This window comes from Alligator sinensis, unplaced genomic scaffold, assembly GCF_000455745.1.
Source record: "Alligator sinensis unplaced genomic scaffold, ASM45574v1 scaffold98_1, whole genome shotgun sequence".
Lineage (NCBI taxonomy): Eukaryota > Metazoa > Chordata > Crocodylia > Alligatoridae > Alligator > Alligator sinensis.
Window position 1 is genome coordinate 1,856,574 of NW_005842058.1, and position 21,216 is coordinate 1,877,789.

The window sequence follows — 21,216 nt, forward strand, 5'->3', positions numbered from 1 at the left end:
CCCTCCCCCCGCCATCCCCAAACTCCAGTTGGGACTCCCTTCCTTTTCTAACTCGGAGGCTGCTTTCCCAGGCCTGTGGCCGAATCCAGAGCTCACGGAAACACGCAGGAGTCTGCCTTCTGGCTGCGCTGCCTTTGGGTCAGGCTCCAGCTGGGATGCAGATGTTGGCTGACGTTGCCTGAGCAGCCTTCTGCCTGGAGGTAGCTGGAAACAGCGGTTCCCTTTCAAGGGGCAAAAGTGGGGGGATTTTGCTTAGAGGAAGCAGGAATATTATCAGTAGCGAGGGCCGGTGTCAAACAGTCCTGATCCCCGCTCCTCTATGCAGCCTGGAGGCCTGCATGACATGGCAGTGGGCCAGCCCCAGCCCGAAGTCCAGGGGCAGCAGGAAACATTTGCAGAGCTGGTGTCTGGCCCATGGGGCTGCAGTATTGTTGTGGGCTGACTCCACGATCTGGGAGCAGGGTGGCACCCAGGGGCACGCTCGGCCAGTGCCAGCAGGTCCTCCCTGCTGGTTGCCTGGCTGAACCGAGGGATGCCTTCGTCCCTCCCATGCTCCATGTGGAAAGCAGAGCAGCCCCATGCTTGGGCCCCGGGTGCATATCACACCCTGACCTGTGAGCATGGGCTTGGGTGTCTCTGAAGTTAGTGGGATTTGAAGAATGGGTGTAAGGGCTTTGCTGAACAGTAAGGGGCTTAGCTAAGCGATGGCCTTGCCAGATCGTGGCGCAAGAAGCAGGCAATGCCGGATGCTTTCTGGTATGGGCTGAGCCTATGCGGGAGGAAGCTTTTCAGATCAGTCCTGTGCCCTGCACGCCCCTGGATGCAGCTCTGCCCCACAGCACGTCGCTGTTTGGAGCCATCCAAGGATACAGATGGGCGCGCCGGTGCGAGTTGGGCGATCCCTGTTAAGGTGTCCTGTGTCTGTGGGCTGCAGGCCATGAGGACGATGAGAAACCGGTTGTCCCAGGAAAGGCATCATGCAGAAAATGTCTTTCTGAGCCCGTGCCCCGGCAGGCTGGAGTAGCGGGAGTTTGTGCTTGGCATGGCTGCCGGCTCCAGGAGTGCTCCTGGTGTGTGGTGCAGGAATTCAAACAGCAGGGTAATCCCACAGCTCCTGGGGTTTCTCATGGGCTGAGCCTGGGCCTTCTTGAACTATAGCTCCGAGTGAGCTGCCTGTACTTGCTTTCGGAGCGTGTCCCTGAGCTCACACTTTGTTCTCTGATGTGAAAGAGTAAACGTGCATTTTATCGTGTAGGGTCAGTGGCATTTAGTTGCGCTCCTGCTTTGCTCTTGGAGGGGTCAAAGGCAGAACCATGAGACTGCGAGGGGAGGGAGGATCATCGAACACCAGTGGTGCTTGTATTACTGTAGTGTCTAGAGGTTGCAATGAGTTTGGTGCCTTTCCGCGCTAGATGCTGCACAGGTGTAAGGTTGTGGGGGGTGCAGTCTGCCCCCAAGGCCTGCAGCAGGCCGGAGCCCAGGTTTCCAGCTGCTTGAGCAGGTGATCTGACTGCTGACTGGTGTTCTGCCCACATCAGTCATTACCTGATCCTCTTCCTTGCTTCCTTCACTGTCTGCTTGTCATTGAACTTTTTGTGCCTTGCCAATGTCTTGCAGAACCTGGCTGTCGGCTCAGGAGCTGTTGGATCTCTGCCACTGACCTACATCTCCAAGGTAATGTTAGGGTGGTGCTTGGAGAGAATTAATGGATGCTATGCACTGCCCCCTCCTTCCGGCAGTGCTCTGGGGAGGTTAATGACGCACCCTAGAAGCACCAGCGTCCAGATACTGAGCTAGGCAGGGTGACGTTTCTGGGGCAGGAGATTTGGACATCTGCATGGTGTGCTGTGCTGTGGGGTGGGGGATGGCGAGCAGCAGGTCCACGCTTGTTCCCTGTAGCCTGCTTCCAGGTGAATAGCGTGGTGGGGTGGTCTGCGTGAACCCTCAATGAGTAAACTGAGGCAGAGGAAGCCAGAGGGACCCAGGGCAGAGGGAAGAGGAATGTGGCAGCAGTGGGATTGCATTTGTGGCCTCGGATGCTCCATCCTCTGCATCCAGCATGAGGCTGTCCCACCTTTTGCTCCTGCAGCTGGACCCAGACACAGAGCTCCTTGCTCCTCTTGCTGTCTACATGAATCCCGGGTGGGGCGGTACGGGGGGACCCCACCCCTGGGTCGGAGGGAAACTCGCTGACAAACGATCCACATTGTGGCCTGAAGGAAGATTGCTGCAGCCCAGGGCTCGGTTGCAAACTGAAGGGTTGGCTTCTGCTAGGGGTTGTAACCACCAATTGCAAATACACTGGAAAGACTGGAGAAGCATATTGAAAACATTACAGCCTGGCGCAGGAGCAGGAACCCTGTCAGGAGAAACGCTCCATGAGTGCAGTGCCTGGAGCCCCGGGGGAGATTTGCATGCAAATGACTCTTTGGGGAAAAACCACTGCTATTTCCCTTCAGTTGTCCTAATTGCTGTCATGGAGCATCGATGCTAGGCCACCGTATGTTCAAGACTTCTGCGGGTCCTTGTGCAGCAAAGCCAGTGCCTGGGGTGGGGGCAGGGAACAGCCGACAAAGGCCCAGCCTCAGAGCTGACCTTCCTTTGGTTAGTTGCTGTATGCAGGCTGCGTTCAGTTGGATACAAGTGGGTTCCTGAGAGCTCGCTCCCCTGGGGCGCGACTCCTGGTGCAAAGCAGCCCTGGGGGGCTCGCACGATTCCTGGCACTCTGACAGGTGCTCGATGCTGTCTGACCTGGCCAGCTGAAAGCCTGGTAGCACATAGGGTGGTTCTGTAGCTGCGAGGCTGGCCTGGCCTGCTGCCAGGGAGACTGCCTGTGTGGCACGGTTGATTGCCAGCAGAGGAAAAGGCCACCCCAGAAGCTGCAGCAGCGCAGGTGCCTGCTCGTGGCTGAGGTGGCAGGTGGGAGGAAGCATGGGCATTCCCTGTGGCAGCCCTTTCTGCAGCGCTCTCCTGTGTTTGCATGTGCATGCCTGCGTGCATGTGTGCGAGCATGTGCATGCACGAGTGGCACATCTGCCCTTGCTGCGTTCGCCAGGCAAATAGTCAAACCCCTGTCCCTGCAGGCGTGTGCCTCTTTGGCACTGACCCGCAGCCTGCCTACGAGGTCTTGGTGCATGCTGTCACTCGTGCTGAGTGTCTGTGCAAGCACCACCCCTGCCCCATAGGATCTCTGCCTCATGCCCCTCAGAGGGGTGCAGCGAGCACGCCTGTTGCAGGGGGTGCAGCCCAGACGGAGAGGCCTGGGAGGAAGACCGGGGCGGTTGGGCCTCTCCCTCCTGTCGGGTTCATTCTGCCCAGGCTCTGGCTGGCCAGGTCGCTTCGCGGTCTACAACCAGACATACGCAGTAGTGGTCAGTGCCCCTTTTTGAGCAAAGTGGGTGCTGGAGCCTGTGTAACAAGACTGCAGTGACAACGAAGGCCCAGGACTGCAGGGCTTGGCTGGAGACCTGGGTTCACACCCTGCTGGTCCTCACCCACATTCCTTGTGTGCACGTGAGCCTCTTGTGCCCCATGTGTTGCTCCCCTGACTGCTGCTCTCTGTTCCTCTTCAGGTCAGCATTGCCACCCTGAAACAGAAACCCAAGACCCCCTTCTGCTTTGGTGAGTAATGTGCACTGTGGGAGGGGGTTTCAGAGGAAGCCAAGGCAAGGAGAGCCTGCCAGGCTCCTGAGCTTCCCGTGGGAATCGCAGCGCTTCCCTTGGGAATCATGCTAGGCCTTTGTTACAGCCCCTGAGCCTAGGGTCCTCTGTTTGCTGGGAAGCTGCCTAGGAGGCCTTAAAATCCCCTCCCCATGCAGAAGGGCCAGCACCAAGGTCTGAAGACAGCTGAGAGCCAAGCTTGGCCCAAGGGCAGTGCCTCTCTGCAGGTGCTGCGGGATGCTGCCTCTTCCAGCCTGCCGGCTGCAGCACGGTGCTCTCAGGGCCTGGCTCTGTGCTGCTCGGCCCTGGACAACTTTGGGGAGGCAGGAGCTGCCACAGAGAAACAGGGGTTTCGGCAGTCTTGTGCAATGGCAAATGTCTCAAGTTTCTGCTTGCAGAAATCTTGTGAGAACGTTTCCTCTGACCTGCCTGGCTAGCACCCAGCAGGCAGCCCAGGCCGAGCAGTCAGAGGGCAGAGGCAAGGGCCCCTGTGGTGCCCAGGGACCCCCCGGCACAGTGGGTTGGGAGCAGCACTGCCTCTCCTTTCAGAGGCCTGGTGTCAAGGTGGTGAGTGAGAGTGCTGGCTGCAGACCCCAGCAGCCCCACAGGACGGTAGAGCTGCTGTCCTGGTTAGATTCTAGGTTATGATATTTCCCGGCTCACAGTACACACTGGCTCTGTGGTTTCAGCTGGATGTGGTACTCTTCACCTCTCAGCCTGCACTCCCATGTAAGCTGCCCGCTTGCAGTTGCACAGCTGCCGTGCTGCACCCAGGGGTGGGCTGGGGGGCTGCGTCCCTGTGCTGTCCCCTGCAGAGTCTCCAGGGGAAAGAGCAGGATTGGCCTGGAGAGGAGCTGCTGACAGTCAGCCAGTCCTTATGTAATTAGTGTTACTCATGCAGAGCACTGACTAGGTTCCCTCTCTGCTTTGTTCCCTCCTTTGATAGTTATCAATGCCTTATCTCAGCGTTACTTCTTACAAGCCAGTGATCAAAAAGACCTACAGGACTGGGTGGAGGCTCTGAACCGGGCCAGCAAGATTACAGTAAGTCACAGTGCCATCTCCTCTGTTGCCCCATCCTGCCTGGCCCGTGATGGGACTGTCTGATAAAGCTTGGGGAAGTGGCTTCTTTGCCAGCCCCTCTGCTGCCCCCTCAGCTCCCCTTCCTTCCCGTGCAGCTTGCTCAGCGGAGGTGGCTGGTTCTGCTGACACAGCATGGTGCTGGAGGAGGGTGCGGAGCCGCAGTCTCAGCCGCGCTTACTGCCGTTCGCGCCGCCTGCCTCTCCTCTCCTCTTCTCTCCTCTCCTCTCTGGGAATTCCCTCTCAGACTTATGGGTCTGTCTCCTTCTCTTAGTGCCGAGGCCATGACTCACAGTCAGGAGGCCAAGGGAGAAGCTGAAGCACTGCTCTGTGCTGGCCACCACTCCATCTGCCAGCGTCCCTTGGGATCATAGGGCGATCAAGGGTGGGAGGGAGCTCATGAGGTCCCATCTAGCCCAGCCCCCTGCTCAAAGCAGGATCAGTCCTGACTAAACCAGCCCAGCTCAGTGTCTGTCCAGCCTGCTCTTGAAAACTTCCAGGGCTGGAGAGTCCATGGCTCCTCTGCCTCAATGCCTGCCCACCCTCCGAGGCCAAAGGGTCTTCTGTGAGAGTGGTGAAGCACTGAAATGTGCAGATGCCCTAGTCCAGCCTCACGCTGCACTGTGGCATAGAGCAGTTGCAATGTTTGAGCTCTGGAGTCTCCTCAGCTGCCCTTGGTGCTCAGGGCTGCTCCCACGGCTGTTTCTGTGGTTAGTGGGGGAGTGCACTGCCTGCCAGATGGCTGCTTGGCAAGCTTCGGTGCCTGAAGAAAGAGAAAGCCCTGAGCAAACGGGCTGACCGGAGGTTATCAAAGCCTGCAGAGAGGCTTGACAGCCAAACAGGGTCAGGTTTCCAAGTGCACGGCATTACAGCTGGGACCAGGGACCCCAAGTGCTCCATACCTGGTACCTCCCAGGGCAGGCAGTGGTGAGAGCAGGATGCTGCATTAGCCTGAAGATGGGCCTTCAAATAGAGGGGGTTCCCTGTGGCTTTGCGCCCTTTCCCCATACTCAGATCTCAAGAGACCTTCATGTTTGTTTGTAGACATTAGACAAATAAATGCACTTCCCCATGTGCCCTGGCACAGCTGCTGTGCACAAGAGGCATGAAGCCCTTGGGAAAAGTGACTTCTGCTGGAGCTAGCCACATCCATGGGTGTTCTGGTGCTGCTGTGCTAATGTAATTACTACAGCCTAGGCTCTGCGTGCAACTGAGTTTTTGCTGCTGTTGTCAAAGGATTCCTTTCTTATGCTTCAATCATTTGCCTATTCAAGTTTTATCCCTTCCTGGAACATCGGGCCTCATGTGATGAGACGCAGCAAATACTTTGTCTCATGGGATTTGTCAGGGGTGTGGATTGTGACTGGACTTAAAGGGGGCATGCCTCTGTGTTTTCCTCTCTTGTATTCACACTGCTGACCCAATGACTTCTGCTTTGCATTCTCCTTGGCTGTTTAATGTTCCTGACCATGAGACGTTGCCTCTCCCTGGCTCTTTGATGTGCTAATTGCTTAAGTACAGAAGCAGACCAGAGTGATGGAGCCACTGGTGTGCAGCAGATCCAGCCCTCGGCTGGACAAGCTGGGTGGTAGAGCGCCTGCCTTGAGGCGTGATGTGGAAGAGCCACATTGATCTATTGAAGAAGTCAGATGATTTTAAAAGGGCGAGCTGTGGGATTCTGCCTGCCTACTGCTGACAGCGCTCGGTGGATGCCGCTCTCTTGGCGGGGACCGTAAATTATGCATTGAGAGGAGGCGTGTTGCACAGGCCATGCTTTGATCCCTATCAAAGACCGTTTTGCTCCAGTTCTGCAACAGTCCCGGTGGGTGCTGCGTGCCCTGCCTTCTCAACGCGCCAGCGCTGTACCTGTCCTCAGGCCTCCCCTGCCTTAGCATTGGCTGGTGAATGCTACCTTTGCCTTCCTGTGTCTGCAGACAAACTGAGGCTGACACTGTGGGGACCTGCCCACGCAGTCAGGGGTGAGCTGCCTGTTCTCGCCTGCCGCTGTTTGTACCTGCCATTCATTTCCTGGGCGAGATCTGCCATGGGGAGATCTTTTGCTTTTCAGGAGCCCTGAATGTGTGGCCCTTGTCACAGAGGTGCTTGGGGCACAGGACAGCGTGTAATGCTGCAGTAGATTCTGAGAAACGCCAAAGGAGCTACGAGGGGATGCTGGGTTTCAGTAGGGCCAGGGCTGCTAGCAGCCTTTTGCTTCTGAAGCACTCCCGCTTGACGTGCGTGCTGCCAGGGCGAGGGGCTCTCCTTGATGTGGTGTGGGAGCCAGCTTACCGGAGCACTTGTTCTGCGCTTCACACTTGCAACAGGTTGTTGCTGAGTAAGCAGGGCCTGCTGGCAGGACAGGAAGGATGGGCTGGCAGCGAGGACGTGACTGGGTTTTGAGATCCCGGGTGCCGCTCGGCGCTCGTTGCGTACACGGAGGGGTGCCTGGAGAGGGACCAGAGCACAGCCCCACCTCGCAGGGGCTGTGATGGCAATGCCCTGCAAGCCGCAGTGATGGAGGCAGTCAGGCTAGCTGGGCTCTGGTGAGGGACATGGTTCACTGTGACCGCAGTGTCGGGACTGTGACCTGAGCTTGCTCCAGACCAGCCCCTGTGAGCAAGAGCCCTTGCAGAAGTTCAGGTCCCCTCCCCTGACAGTCTCTTGAAGCATGTGTTGTGCAACCATTTCCTCTGCCTTGGTTGCCTCTGGCGCTAACATGCACAAGCCTCTGGCCTGTGGCCTCTCCCACAGCGGGGGAGGAGGTGCAAACAGATGACGTCCTTCCTGCAGCACTGCTCTGGGCAGCTGTGCGTCATGCCCATCCGTGCGGTGGCCTGGCACATGTGGTCCTGACCATGCCGCGCTGCCCAGGTGCGTGCCACGGAGCACGGCGCTGGGCCTGGGCTGCTGTGGGAACTTGCCGGCTGGTGGCTTTGCTCTGTCTTTCGCAGCTGCTGCACTGTTTCTGAAACAGGAAGCAATGGTGTCTTAACATGCTCATGTTTCCTGTTCCCCTACCCCAGGGGCTGGCTGCATTACCACTTGGTTAGCTAAGCCTGGCTGTGGAGAGCTGCTTGGATTGCTCTGAAGCTTCGCTTGGGAAAATATACTTGCAAAGAGGGGAATTACCTGCCGTTGTGCTGTTTCATGCTGGAGATGCATTCGGGACTTGGCAGTTGACTGACTGGATCTTGCCAGAGAGCCCTGACCCCTTCCCTTCCCTGCTCCAGCTTTCCTTGCACTCAGCTTGGGTGAGCTGAGTTGGACCGGTCCCACCTCCACTGCATGCAGTTCTTTCACAGCGGGGCTTATTTCACATTTGCTACAGCCTGTTCCCCAGGGACTGAAGCTGGGTCTCAGCCAAAGTACTGGTGGACGAGCCTTGCACCAAGCACCTGACTGAAACTGTTTGAAATGGCCTCTAGTGCAGCTCTGGATGTCAGGAGGCCATCTCCAGAGCCTCTGTGAGATGCTGTGTTTGTGGCTACGTGCAGTTTCTCAGTGTTGTTACCTGGCCTCAGACAGAAGCAAGCAGAACAATAGCATCCGGCGCTTCCCCAGGTCTCGACAGGTTCAGGTCCACATGTGAGCTTTGTCCGGGCCCACCAGGTCCACGTGCCGAATGTACGTTGTGCAGCGGGGGAATGGGAAACCAAGAGAGGTGCGAGTTATCTCACCCAGGGCAGAGAGGGCATTGGTGCGGAGCCAGGATTAGTGCTTTGGTGGGTCAGGTGCCCTGCTGGAGGCAATGGAGAGATGCTGAAATTGGGCCAGGGCAGGGGTGCAGGGGACTTCTGCGCCAGCTGTCACGTTGCTTCAGGATAGCAGCGTCTTCCCCCTTTGCACGTGCAGTGTGTGGCACGAGCGGACCCCTGTCCCATAGCTGCATGTAGTGTGTGGCAAATGCTGGGGAAGCTGGATGCAACTAGCAGTGCCCCTGGAGCAAGCAGAGCAAAGGTGAGGGCTGCAGGCGAGACCCTGGCTGGCTGAGCAGCCTCCGTGCGAGGCAGGTAAACTCCCAAGCCTGGGGGAACGAGGGCAGTTTCCTTTCTGAGCAGGAGGCTGCCAGTCAGCCCTGTGTAGCATGGGCATAAAACACACCTCCAAAGGAAACAGCTGCGCACAGGGCAGTGGGAGTGAGGCCGCCTGGCTTTGGTCCCAGTTGAAGATGACTCTTGATGACCCAGTTTCACCAGCACTGCTCTGGAGAGGCGTCTCTGGGCAGGCAGTGCCTGGGTGGCTCAGCGGCTCCGCCCTGGCCTCACGCTGTGCCATGAAAGTGAACACCTGGTTGCACCGGGAAGGGCAGGCTGTGATCACTTGGGGACGGTTGTACCACACCCACCGTGCAGCTCGGTGCAAGGAGGGAGGGTCCTTGCACGTCCCCCTGGGAAGGGCAGCTGGGTGGGATGAGGGAGACCCCCTATGTAGGGGTTGAGCCATTAGTGACACGAAGAGACGTGTTCAGAGCAGGAGCCAGCAGCGGCACAGATGCATCCCTGATCCCTGGGCACTTGCAGGCAGCCGCAGGCAGCGAAGTGCCCCAGAACCAGCAAGGCTTCTGGCAGAGCTCTGTGCCCCTCTGTGCCACCCCGCTTCCCCAGGCACTGGCATTGCCTGCAGCCCCTCCAGCCTCTTCCTGGCTGTCAGTGTCAAAGCATTTGGGACATGCCTGGGATGCGGAGCTGGGAGCCAGCAGCCGCCTTGCACGGAGCCAGCAGCATCAGCGTCCACGTGCTGCAGCGTAGCTTAGTTAGACCAACGAAAGCTGTTTGTGACAGGTGGCGGTAATGGGAGCGAGGGCAATGAAAGGAGTGAGCAGTGTGCATTCCCTGCGCTGCAGAGGTGAGTTGCAGACTCATGTGAGGTGATGCCTAATTATCCACCTGCTCTGCTCTCTCTGCACCCGCTGCTCCTGCCAGTGGCCTGGGAGGCGACCGCGCCCTGATACAGGGAGTCTCGCCCCTTGGCTTTGACAGGGATGCTGCTGCTGCTGTGTTTAAGCAGGAGGGTGGAAAGAACGGTGTCCCAGATTCAGGCTGGAAACCTGCCTGGGCCCTTCCACTCCTTGGGGAAGGCGTGGTGCATGGCTAGATGTCTCAACCACCTCTTCCTTTTATAGGTACCAAAGGGGGGGAACTCGCCCCCTGCCACAGAGATTACCAAGCCCCCCGTTGTTCCCCAGGCCCAGGAGAAGAAGCCGCAGGTGGCCTACAAGACTGAGATCATTGGAGGGGTGGTTGTGCACACCCCCATCTCCATCAACCAGGTGAGCTGGGCATGCTTGCGTGGCCTTGGGAGAGGGCAGCCGGGGCCTGGCAGAAATGCCACGTGCATTGTGGCGCAGTTGGAGACTGGTCAGGGGCACACAGTGCTGCTGGAGTGTGCCCTGCTTCAAGAGGGGAGTGGGACCCATCCGCGTAGGTCGCTTCCACGGGGGCTCATCTTGCAGTCTCAGGAGTGGCGGATAACTGCGGCAAGAGATGAGGCCATGCCCAGCAGCACGCTCCCTGCTCCGCACGTGTGGGGATGAAATTCCTGTTGCTCTCTGGGCTTCTGCACCCCAGCTTGGGGGAGGTTCCCCTCTGCACTCATGGGCCTGTCCAGGCCATGACCTGGGCCCTGAATGGGTGTGATTAGCATCTTGGAGGGGCCGGCAGAGTGAGATGCAGGGGTCAGGCTGCTTGGCCAGGCAGGGCACAGGTGAGCAGGGAGTGCCGATTCCCCCTTGTGGACGCGGCGGCCAGAGGGAAGCCTGGCAATGCTGGGACCTGGCCAGGAAACATGGCCTTTTCTGTGGGATAGGCAGCTTCCACCCAGCCTCTTGCTTTCTGAAACCACTGCAGCAAACTCAGCAGCTCAGCGCTGGTGTGTGGCTGTCGTGCACCGCAGCAGGCCCAGCCCCCTGCATCTACCGGGGTGGAAAACCTCAGCTGCTGCTGCTTGGAAGTGACTTTCTGAGCCCTGAGGGTCCCGAGCAGCTCGGAGTGCCCACGTAACCCAGGTGTTCAGGCATGCCACCTCATAACCCACCTCACATGTTACACCAGTGCAGCCTGTGGGCAGACCCACTGCTGCTAGTGTCTCACAGGGGCTGCAGACCTCTTGCCAGGGCAGGCCCGGGGACATCTGGGCAGCCAGCCCAGAGGGTGACGAGGCTGGACTCTGCCCCAAGGGATTTGGCACTTGCAGAAAGCCCCTTCCCTCTTTGAAAGGGCCGGATGTGCCTATCCTGAGCCTGTTCCATGGAGAGAGGTGGGTCTCCAAGCTTGCTGGGAATTCACCTGTCTCGGCACCTGGACCCTGGGGTGGACAGCACTCTACAAGTGCCCCCAGGCCGGGTCCAGCAGAGAGGTGGAAGCAGAAAGCCTGCCGCTGGCGGCATCTCCTGCAGTCTCGTGAGCTCTGGCCAGCGCAACGGTGCCTCACGCTGAGTACGGGTGGCAGGCACTGCACCGGGGGACACAGCCAGCGGGTCTGAGACCTACCCCTTCCTCTGCTTGCAGCATGTTGCGCACGTGCCTTGGCATGCTCTGGGACCAACTAATAATGTTATGTGCCTTGAATTGGGTGTGAGTCCTTGCAGGGTGCTGGTTGTGCCAGCTTTCAGGGCAGTGTGGGCGCATGGTGGTAGATGGGGGTGGCACTTCCAGCCCTGGAGGGTGACTGCCAGGGGAGGCTGCTGTGTGCGGTTGCCTCTTTCCAGCGCAGTGCCTGACATCCTTGCTGGGTGTGTCTCAGACTGCAGTTGCCTTGACATTTAGGTGTTAGCTCTGGGTGAGAAGCAAGGAGGCTGCCAGCCTTCCTGGAAGTTAGCTGTGTCTGGGGACAGGCCATTGGCTTGCCGCCACTACGGATGAAGAGAGTTTGCACTTTCAGTTCAGGAAATCAGGTCTGGGCCTGCGAAACCTTCCGACTGGGGTTAAAAATAGCTGCAGCCAGCTGCACGTGGCACTGCTTGGAGGGTGAGGGGCTCTGCTCCAGGTGCCAGGAGACTCCAGGGGCTGAGGAAGTGCGTGCAGATCTGCCAGCTGCCGCAGCCTTCCTGCCCCAGGCTGCAGCCCCTGCCACTGCCCTGCCCACCCCAGCTGAGCCGGGTTGCCCTAGGCTGGGGCTCCCTGCTGCAGCGGCGTGATATTTGGTGGGGATGCACATGCGCAACCATTGGCACTTCCCTGTTCTGGTGTCCTGAGAACCTGCCGTGGGGCAAATTCCAGCCGCTCGCAGTCTCGGACTAAAAACAGCATGCAGAAATAGGGCGTTGCAGTGTTCTCCCTGGCAGGTGTTCGCCCTTCCCTAGCTTGAGGTGCGTAGCGCCCAGGGACTGTGTGGCTGGGGCACATTCTGGTCCAGCTCATCTGGTGTCCTGTCTCCAGCACCAGTGGCCATCAGGGAGGTGGTGCTGTAGAGTTGCTTGTGCAAGGAGTTTCTCCCTGACACCTGTGTGCGGCAGGCTGCCTGCGTCCCCGAACCAGGCCCTGGGGAGGGTCAGCTGCCTCAGAGCTTGTGGGGCAAAGGTGCCGGAGAAGCACTGAATGCTGGGCCTGCTTTCTGCGTGGGCTTTAGTGTGGGTGTTTCGTTCCCTCTGTCTCCGAGGGCACAGACCCTCTCGCCCCGGGCCTCTGCAGCCAGAAAGAAGCTAGTGAGTAGCATGGTGCGAATGGCTGACCTGCTCTGAGCTGGGCAGGTGCCTCCCCAGTACAGGAGTCGTTGCCAACCTGAGAACAAGGGTCTCCCACCGCTCTCCCTGGCTGGGCATGCTCGTCAGCTGGCACCACTTCCCCTCTTGTGCCTGGGGCACCCCGGGGTGAACCCGGGTGCTAGTGGTGCATGTGTCCGTGCAGGGGCAGGCCTGCACATGCCTGGCGGTAGGTTTGGCCACTGTCCAGGCTGTGGGCCTGGCAAGAGCTGCCCAGCAGGCAGCAGAGCGGCTGAACTCATGCCTCCGTTCCTGACTGCGCTTTGCCTTCTGGCCCTGCCTGACTATGCCTGGGATTTGGTCTCTTCCTCCTGTGCTTTTTCTGTGGGTCTTTCTGCAGGTGCTGGGCAGCCCCGTGGTGAAACCCTGATGCCCGCTAGGAAAGACCCGAGCCTGCCTCCTGGCTCTGCTTTCCTTGGTTCCTTCTTTTGTCCCTGGGGCCGCTGACCAGCTGTTTCCCCTCTGCCAGCGCTGACCCGCAGCTGCACCAGGGTGTGCAGGGGAGCCCACTGCCTTGGCAAGCAGGGCAGCAGAGCTGGGCTCTTATGGGCACGCTGGGTACCAGCCCTTTGTCAGCCGGGAGCTGGGCTCATTGCCTCCCACAAGCAAGCGAGCAGCGGCACAACTGGCACGCGGCCATGGGATTCCTGTGCAGTGCATAAATGTGGCTCAGGAGACAGGCTTCTGCTTCATTAGAAGTCTCCATAGGCTGCAGGCAGTGCCACGGAGGTGCAAGCCACGGGGGCAGCCACCGCATTGGCCCAGTCAGCCTCAGCACAGGGGGGGAGGTGTATTTGGATGTGGAAAAATCAAGGTCTCATCTGGAGGAGGTGTGAAGGTGCAGAGCGGAGGGCGCGCAGCGGCAGGGGCAGGGGCTGGTTAACCACACCGGTAGTCTTTGCGAGCACGAATGCCTTATAAGGAGAGCTTGAGCCTTGGGAGCGGATGGGCAGGAGCCAGGGGCGGCTGCTGTGACAGTTCGCAAACCTCAGGCCAGGCGCTGCCACGCTGGGGGAAGAGCCAGGCACGGGCGAGCGGCAGACAGCTCGTCTCCACCCCTGTCGCTGAGAGCAGGGCTGCGTGCGGCGCAGGTGCTGTTGAGCTCCGGCAGCAGACGATGGAGTGGGTTGTCTGGCCGATTCAGCCGTGTCTCCCCGCAGCCTGTCAGGTTCCTCTGGCCACCTTTTTGCCCATCACGGGGAGAAGTGCTGCCTCGTGTACTGGCCCCAGCGCCCTGTAGCCAGCTAGGCACCCCTGGCCTGCCATGGGCAGCGAGGACCCCGTAGGCGGGCATGACAGCTTGTCCTGAGACAGGCCAGGGGGCTGTGAGCCCAAGCTAGACTCCTGTCACACACCCGCCAAACAGGTCCCTGGGGACACTGCTAGACTGAGCCCCGTGGAGACTGGCCCTGCCTGCCCAGCCCAGAGTGCAACCTGGCTTGGGGGAGCTGGGTGGGAGCCTGCTCTGGGCAGCAGCGTGGGCAGTGAGCGGCTCCCCTTGCCAGTGGGTGCCCCACGCACGGGGCAGGTTTGCGACTCACCCTGTCCTTTCTTCCTGCTCAGAATGGAGGGGACGGAGCCGAGGGCAGCGACCCAGCTGGGCATCATCTTCTGAGACGCTCCCAGAGCTACATTCCCCCCTCCGGCGCCAAGCCGTCCACAGGACCCCCATCCCTAAAGAGTGGCTACTGCGTGAAGCAGGGGAACGTGGTGAGTGCCTGCTCTGTCCTGCCAGCTTCCTGGGGCGCAGACGCAGGTACTGTGGCTGTCTGCCAAGTGCCCTCTGCCCTGCCCCAAGGGAGGCGTCTGCCCTGCTGTGCCCTTGTACCGCCCCGCAAGCTTCTTCTGCTCAGGAGTGGCCCAGTGGGGCCGGAGCACTGTGCAGCCTGCCTGCTACCTCGTGCAGCCGGCCCAGGGTCGCACCCTCGCTCTGTCCGGGGAAGCCATGAGCCCAGGTGCTCAAGACCCGCTTGTATCCCGGAGCACAGAGGGGCAGAGGGAGGTGGCTGGATGCCCATGGCCGAGGCGTCATGGCCTGTCCCCTCCCTTTTCCAGAGGAAGAGCTGGAAGCGCCGGTACTTTGTCCTGGATGAGTTTTCCATCAGCTACTTCAAGTGCGAGCAGGTAAGCAGCCTCCCCGCCTCCCGTCCAGATCCACCACCACTTGAACATTGTGCAAGTGGGAGAAACCCCCGGGGTGGCCACGGGCGAGAAGAGACCCGAGTGCTGCTGGCGCCTGGGGCAGGTGCTTCAGCCTGTGGGTGGGCCTGGCCCAGTAGGTGCCGGTGGCTGGTGCTGGGGGAGGTGGGATGGAGCAGCCCTTAGGGACACAGGGATGGGTGGGCACTCACTCCCGTGCCCACCCCGAGAGCTGCGGCAAGGGAGGCTCCCTGGGCGATGGCCCCATATACACGCCGCTGGGAGATTGGGCCCCATGGAGGCTCTGGTGCTGCTGCAGCACCAAACCCATTTACTCCCCCTCTCTGGCCTCCCCAGGACAAGGAGCCTGTGCGTTCAATCCTACTGAAGGACGTCCTCAAGACCCATGAGTGCCTGGTCAAGTCGGGGTAAGGCTGCATTCCCTTCTGCTGGACAGGGCTGTGCCGGGGACCTGGCGTGATACTACCCACCAGTAAATGGGCTGGAGGGACATGCCATGCTGTGCCCTGCTCCTAGGAGAGGAACAGTGTCCTGCTGCCCCAAATACCCCCCACGTAGCATCCCAGAGATGAGGCATGGCCCTTGACTTCCTGTCCTGAGCCGCTCTTGCTGCGCGCTGTGGCAGAGACGTCTCATGCCAGTGCAGCTGGGGGTGCGCAGGCAGAAGATCGGGTGGAGAAGGGCGCAGGGCTGGGATTCAGGCTCTGCCACAGGTTGCCTGTGTGACTGGGGGCAAGTCCCTTTACCCCTGCATCAGTTCTCCCTTTGTAAATCAGGATGGACATATCTCGCTGCCTTTGGGGACCCAATACGTAGGTGACGTGGCTCCAGGTCATAGCCTGTGCCTGATCCGCTGCTCCGGCATCCTCCTGAGCGTGAGCACTCTGCGGATGCGAGCTGTTCTTTCTACGGGAGCCTTGGGGGCTGCGGGGGTCTGGGACACACCCCTCAAGGCCCTTTCCCCAGCCGGGAATGCATGTTGTGCCCGCCAGCCAGGCTGTGGCTGCTCCTGTGTGCATTTCTCTTGCTCCATGCAAAATCCTTGAGCGTTTTGCCAGGCAGACCTGGTGGAGTGTCAGGCTTCCCCACTGCTACCTGCTTCTCCTCCACTCACACGTTCCCTCCTCGGGGGCCAGAGCCTTCCTTCCTGGTTTGAGTTGCGCTGCTTCTCACTGGAATTCCCCACTTGTCACATTCATGGCATCCCCCGAGTCACAGGATTTCTAGCCTGTCCCCTGCGGTTCCCAGGGCTGGTTTGTGGCTGGTTTGTGGCTGGGACCTTTCCAGCACCAGGGGTGTCTTTCCAGCAGTCGCCTGCTCAGGTTTCCCCTCCGTGTGCTCTTCCAGCCCAGACTTGGGTGCAGGCGCAGGATGGGAGACCCGGGCTGGGTCCTAGACTCCCTGCCTTGCAAAGGGGATGAGGTAGATGAAAACTGCTCAGCACAGATGGAGAGAGGCAGCTCAGCATGCTCAGAAGGAGCCAGCAAGGAGTGTGCGCTGTGCCTGGGTGCGTGGATGAGAGCGCTGCGGAGGTGCAGCCCATGCTAAGCAGAAGCAGAGTGTGAAGATGCCTGCAGGACAGGCTGTCTTCCACTCCCACAGTGGAGCAAGTGGCTGCTGAAGGTGGACGATGAGGCAGGTGATGCAGTGGTGGAAAATGAGGGCAGGTCACTTCTCCCCTTCTGCCTCTGGGGGAGCAGGGGTTGGCTGGCCTCTGACCCCTGCCTGCCCAGCCATGGGAGCTGAGAGTAGCATGCCCAAAGGAGCTCAGGGCCAGGCTGCATGAGTGCCACCTGTGCTGGTGTGGAGAGGATGCAGTGAGCAGAGGCTGGGCTGCTGGCTTGGCTTTTCCTGCATTGGCCTGAGAAGCTTGCGCTTTGCCCTTTCCTAAAGCCAGCACAATCCTGGGTTTCCATCAGGAGAGAGTGCTGCTGGAGAAGGACTGCACTGCCATTGGGTGCCACAGAGCAGCCTCTACCCCTCGTGGGCTGGAGCAGCTGCCCCGAAAGCCCAGCGTTGCGTGGAGCTCTGTGCTCCTGGCTGGGGCGAGTCACTTGGGCCTCCTGTCCCCTCTCTCAGCCTCCGTGGCCCAGTTCCTGGCATGGACCCCATCTGTGATCCCTGCACGAGATGGGGCTTTGCAGCCCAGCTGGCTCAGGCCCTGGGCTAGCGCCAATGCCAGCAGGGCCCCCAGGGCTGAGGTACACCCTCCCCCAGGCTGGTGTGCCCCCAGAGCGGACAGTGGTGCAGGGACAGGGTTGTGGAAGCCAAGAGATGCAGATGCTTGGCAGAAACCAACAGAAACCATTGCCTTTGTGGGCGGCATCGGGAATGCAGACACAGCGGGAAAGCACCCACTGAGCTTCCCGGCTCAGGCTCATTGTGGGGCTCGCGAGGTCTAGCCCTGAGTCAGAGCCCCATCAGGAGCCCAGGCCCCCTGTGCGTGGCTTCTGCAAGCCAGGGAGTCTCTCTCTTGCCCTTCCATGCCAGGTCCCTCTGGTACAATGGAAACACTTGCTGCAAAAGCAGGCAGCCTCTTCCTTTCTCCTGCCCCAGCTTCCTGTGTGTGTGGGGCCCTCTTCCCAGTTTCTCCAGAGTCTCTCAGGCTTTTTTAGCCTAAGGACACTTGATCTTGGTTCTGCTTTGGGGGAAACTCCAGTCCCTCAAGCTCTGCTGTCTTCTGGGAGGTTGGGCAGAGTTGGCTGTGCCTAGGATGCTGTCCTCCCTGTGTCCCCCCCTGTGCCATCTATTCAGGTGCTTAACAATCAGCGATTCATAGGCAGGTTGTTCCCATTCTTCTCTGCCGAAGGAGCATGAGGCAGTACACAGGCCAGGGCTGTTGTGAGACCTGGGGATGAAGGTGGCAAAATCAACCTGGTGTGAAGCTGGCCACAGATTCCCCGAGGGCAGCACATGGGCTTGAGTGGAACTGGCTGCACGTGCATTAAAGCTCAGACCAGACCCAAATGAGGGCGTGCGTTTGTGAATAGTGCCCCAAATAGCAGGCGAGATGCTGTTGTGACCCCAGGTCATGCAGATTCTTGCAGCTGAGAATGTCAGAGCTTTCATTAACCAAATGCTTCCCAGCCCAGCGTGACAATCACTCGAGTGACCGAGAATCAGGTCAGGCTTTACAGTACTCTTATGCCGAAAGGACTTAATGAGTAAGAGCAGGTCTGCGTGTTATCAGCATGAGTAGGACATGTTGTAAGCATGTTGGTGGGTGTTTGAAGGTGGTAAGCCGTGATTATAAGCAGCCTGTTGGCCTCCTGATTAGCCACTTCTTTAAAAATCCAGGTATGGATTTATTATAAGGTTGTTCTTTTTTTTAATGGAGCCCTAATGCAGAGTGGGACTGTGAATAAATGGTCTTTTGGGCAGCAGCATGTGTGTGTCTGTACAAGGGCTATGGGAATTACAGCGTGCACGTAACTGAAGCTGGATGATGTTTCGCACAGAACGGGAGTCTCGTGCTCCTCAAATTAATGCTGATTAGATCCGAGGTCTGCCTTGACCGGTGGTTTCTTCACATGGGCAGGGAGAAGAAGCGGTTCTGTAGGCTACAGGGTGAATTGTGGATGACCGCTCTCTCTTGTCCTAGGGACCTTCTAATGCGGGACAACCTCTTTGAGATCATAACAAGCAACAGGACGTTCTACATCCAGGTAAGAGGGCGAAGGAAGGGGACTTGAATGCACGATGCCGCTGGGAATGAACTCCTGGTAGGGGCCACGGTTCGCATCAAGTCTTCTTGTCTAGACCACAAATTTAGTTTTTGACAGTTGGTGTGAGTCACGTTCATCTAAATAGGGTGTTCCCCAGGAGCCTCTCAAGCAGACCATGCGAGCAGGTGAGCCTGCATGCAGCCCGCCCGGCCTCGTGCTCTGCAGGGTAGGAGGTGGAAAGAACGGCTGGGCAGTTTCACTTCTGCAATTCAGCTTATTTATAATTGCAGCTATTTGTTTGGACAGGAGAAGACGCATAGAGATGATCCCCCTTCCCCCAGTGGCGACAGGGGAATGCAGAGTGCACAGTGACAGTCACGCTCCGCATTTCTTGTCCTGAACCGTGCTGCCAGCGTTCCTGCCCCCTGCAGCTCCTTGGGGCTGTCAGTCCCTCCCAGACCCAGTGGTAGCAAGCTGAGTGGGGAGAGTGAGGCCAGGCAGACCTAGACCAGTCGCTTGCTACTCATTTTGCAGGGCAAGTAAGTTTAAAAAAAAAAAAAGAAAAAAAGGATGCTGATGAGTTAGCTGGGGTCTGGCTGCAGTGACATGACTTCCTGTCTTCAGAGCAGCGTGCAGAGACTCAGATGAGGCCTTCCTTAAGTTCTCAGCTGGTGACTTTGCAGCCTGAGAGGCTGTTGGCCAGATCCATCATTGTCCTGTGCCTTGTGCAGTTGCTTACACCTGTGCAGCGTGCTGCCCTGCTGGCTGGGTGGCTTGCCACAGTGTCCCTGTCTAGAGGAAGCACCTGGGAAGCATCTAGGCATTGAATCCATTTGGCGGGGTAATTGCAAAATGGAGAGTGATGGCAGCTAACTGATGGACAGGGAGTTTCAGGTGGTGGGGGGCTCTTGTAACACAGCCCATGCAAAGCAGTGACAGCTGCACTCCCCACCAGACAGATCCTGCCATCCTTCGTTGCACTGCACCAGTCCCCAGTGAGCCGCGAGCCTGGAGCGCAAGCTAACAGCACCTGTCGACTCCACCTAGAGCCCCTCCACTGTGGACGGGACTCCACACTCAGCCAGGCAGGGCAGGAAGCTCTCTTGCAAAGAAACATACTCCCCAGCTAGTTTTCACTGGATGGCCTCTCCTGCCATGTGGGGCGGTAGGGGATTTGTGAGGCCAAGAGGCAATCGTTCGTGGAGCTTGCCAAGCAGAGGCGTAGGCTTCTCCCGAGCCTGCTTCTCACTGCAACGAATCCCTTGGCAGACTGGGAAAGCTGAGCAACTCGGCCACATAGGCCAGACCCACCCTCTCCAGCCTTGTTCACGTGGGGAACTGGCACAGCTCAGCTGCCAGCCCTGTAGTCCACCCACTGCGCTGTGGAAGCAGAGGCATGACGCTGAATTAAAAGCCACGTTGATTCTGGAAGAGTGTCTGCCTGACAGCTATTGCAGAATAACTGTGTGTGTGGTCGGCCAGAACTGGAGAAATTGTGCCAGTCAGGTTCTTCGTGTGAGCAATGTCAGGGGTACAGGGAGAAGCTGCTGGTGGGAGCTCTCCGGGTGGCTTGCTGCCAGAGCTCGTGGCTGCCTGGATCAGAGCAGAGGGGAGTATAAAGGGGAGGTCTCAAGCCCCAGCATCCCGAGATGGACCATGGTGAAGCAGGTGCTCTCCGTGGCTTGTTGCTCAGCCTCTTCGGCATGCGTGAGCCACGTTTTCCATCCTGGGCTTCTGCATGCTTGTGTCCAAATCCCATCTGCATCCCGCTGCAGCCGCGGCTGCACTGGCACCTGATGGTCTGGGGCTGGGCCTGCGCAGCTCCCGCCTGCCTGGGCCTGGCACTCTGTAGTGCCACGGGCTTGGGATGAGTCATGTCCCTGGGAAGAGCGCAGGCTGCTCTCAGGCCCTGCTGGGACCTGTGCCAGCACAGTGCTGGGCAGGGGCTTTTTGCAGCCCCAGAGTGCAGCGTGCATTTGGGTCTGGGAAGCTGCTGGACTGCTGAGCCTCTCCTCTGGACATCAGCCTTGGACTGCGCTTGTGTGCGGGTTCAGGACTGCTCTGGTAGGGCTGCGTCCACATGTTCCCAGAGAGCAGCCAAGCGCCTGCTACCTCCATGGCTCCGGCCAGTCCCCTGCAGCAGGTACTGAGGCTTCTGAGGTCGGTAGTGCCCCGCCATGCAGCTCTCTTCCCCGCGCTGGAGGGGACTTGCTGCCATCCAGTGGTATAGAAGGAAACAGCCCAGGAGCAGCTGAGATCCTGGAGCCAGCTTGGAGCCAGTTTTCCTCTGGGCTCAGGGATTGTTCAAGTAGCTTCTGCCCCCTGCTACAGCGGGCTTGTTGTGTTGGGTGGCAGCGCCTCACCTGCCAGGGAGTGCCTGGGGAGGGGCTGGCAATGTGCTACTTGGTGTGCATAGCTGAGAGGCAGGCCCACAGGGACTAGCTGACCCCCAGGGTGCAGTGATGCTTCATCAAATGTAGAACCTCTGGTAGTGTCCGTGACAGTCCCAAAATGATATGAGAGGCAAGCATTTCTTAGGGTGATCTCTTATCAGACCAACTCTGTAGTAAATTTGAGTCCTGTCTGATGGTCAGGAGGGATAAAAATGATCCGTGGCACAGAAATGGGCTGCCATGTGAGGTCACGGGGTGCGTGACCACATAAAACCCTCCATCTGCGGTGAGTGTTTGTGTCCAGATACCTCCGCAGACCTTTCCATTGGATGCAGTGGAGCTGCACTCAGCGACTTGTGAAATGCAAGCAGAGGTCTCATTTCTGGCTGCCATGTTTTGCAGGCAGACAGCCCTGAGGACATGCACAGCTGGATTAAAGCCATCACAGGGGCCCTGCAGGCCCTGAAGATCCGCCCCAGGGTAAGACTTAACCTTTTCTGCTTTGCATGTAGTGTCAATTCAGGAGAGACAGCTTTTGAGCTGACGTGATTTATAGAGC

General features: G+C 58.9%; 1 protein-coding gene across 5 annotated transcripts in view; it reads left to right on the top strand.

Moving 5' to 3' along the window:
* PLEKHA2 (pleckstrin homology domain containing A2) overlaps positions 1-21,216 on the top strand; it is a 32,219-nt gene that overhangs the window by 1,057 nt on the left and 9,946 nt on the right. For 4 of the 5 annotated variants that reach the window (XR_003093915.1, XR_003093914.1, XR_003093913.1 and 1 more), the window contains exons 2-10: positions 1,618-1,674; positions 3,573-3,621; positions 4,607-4,704; positions 9,863-10,009; positions 14,003-14,149; positions 14,495-14,563; positions 14,936-15,006; positions 18,138-18,264; positions 21,060-21,137. Coding sequence is in view for 2 of the 5 variants with exons in the window: in XM_025203419.1 (XP_025059204.1) it covers positions 1,618-1,674; positions 3,573-3,621; positions 4,607-4,704; positions 9,863-10,009; positions 14,003-14,149; positions 14,495-14,563; positions 14,936-15,006; positions 18,138-18,264; positions 21,060-21,137 (843 nt within the window). In the remaining 3 variants the exon portion in view is untranslated. The remainder of the gene's footprint in view (positions 1-1,617; positions 1,675-3,572; positions 3,622-4,606; positions 4,705-9,862; positions 10,010-14,002; positions 14,150-14,494; positions 14,564-14,935; positions 15,007-18,137; positions 18,265-21,059; positions 21,138-21,216) is intronic. The other variant, XM_014519648.2, reaches the window with a different exon arrangement.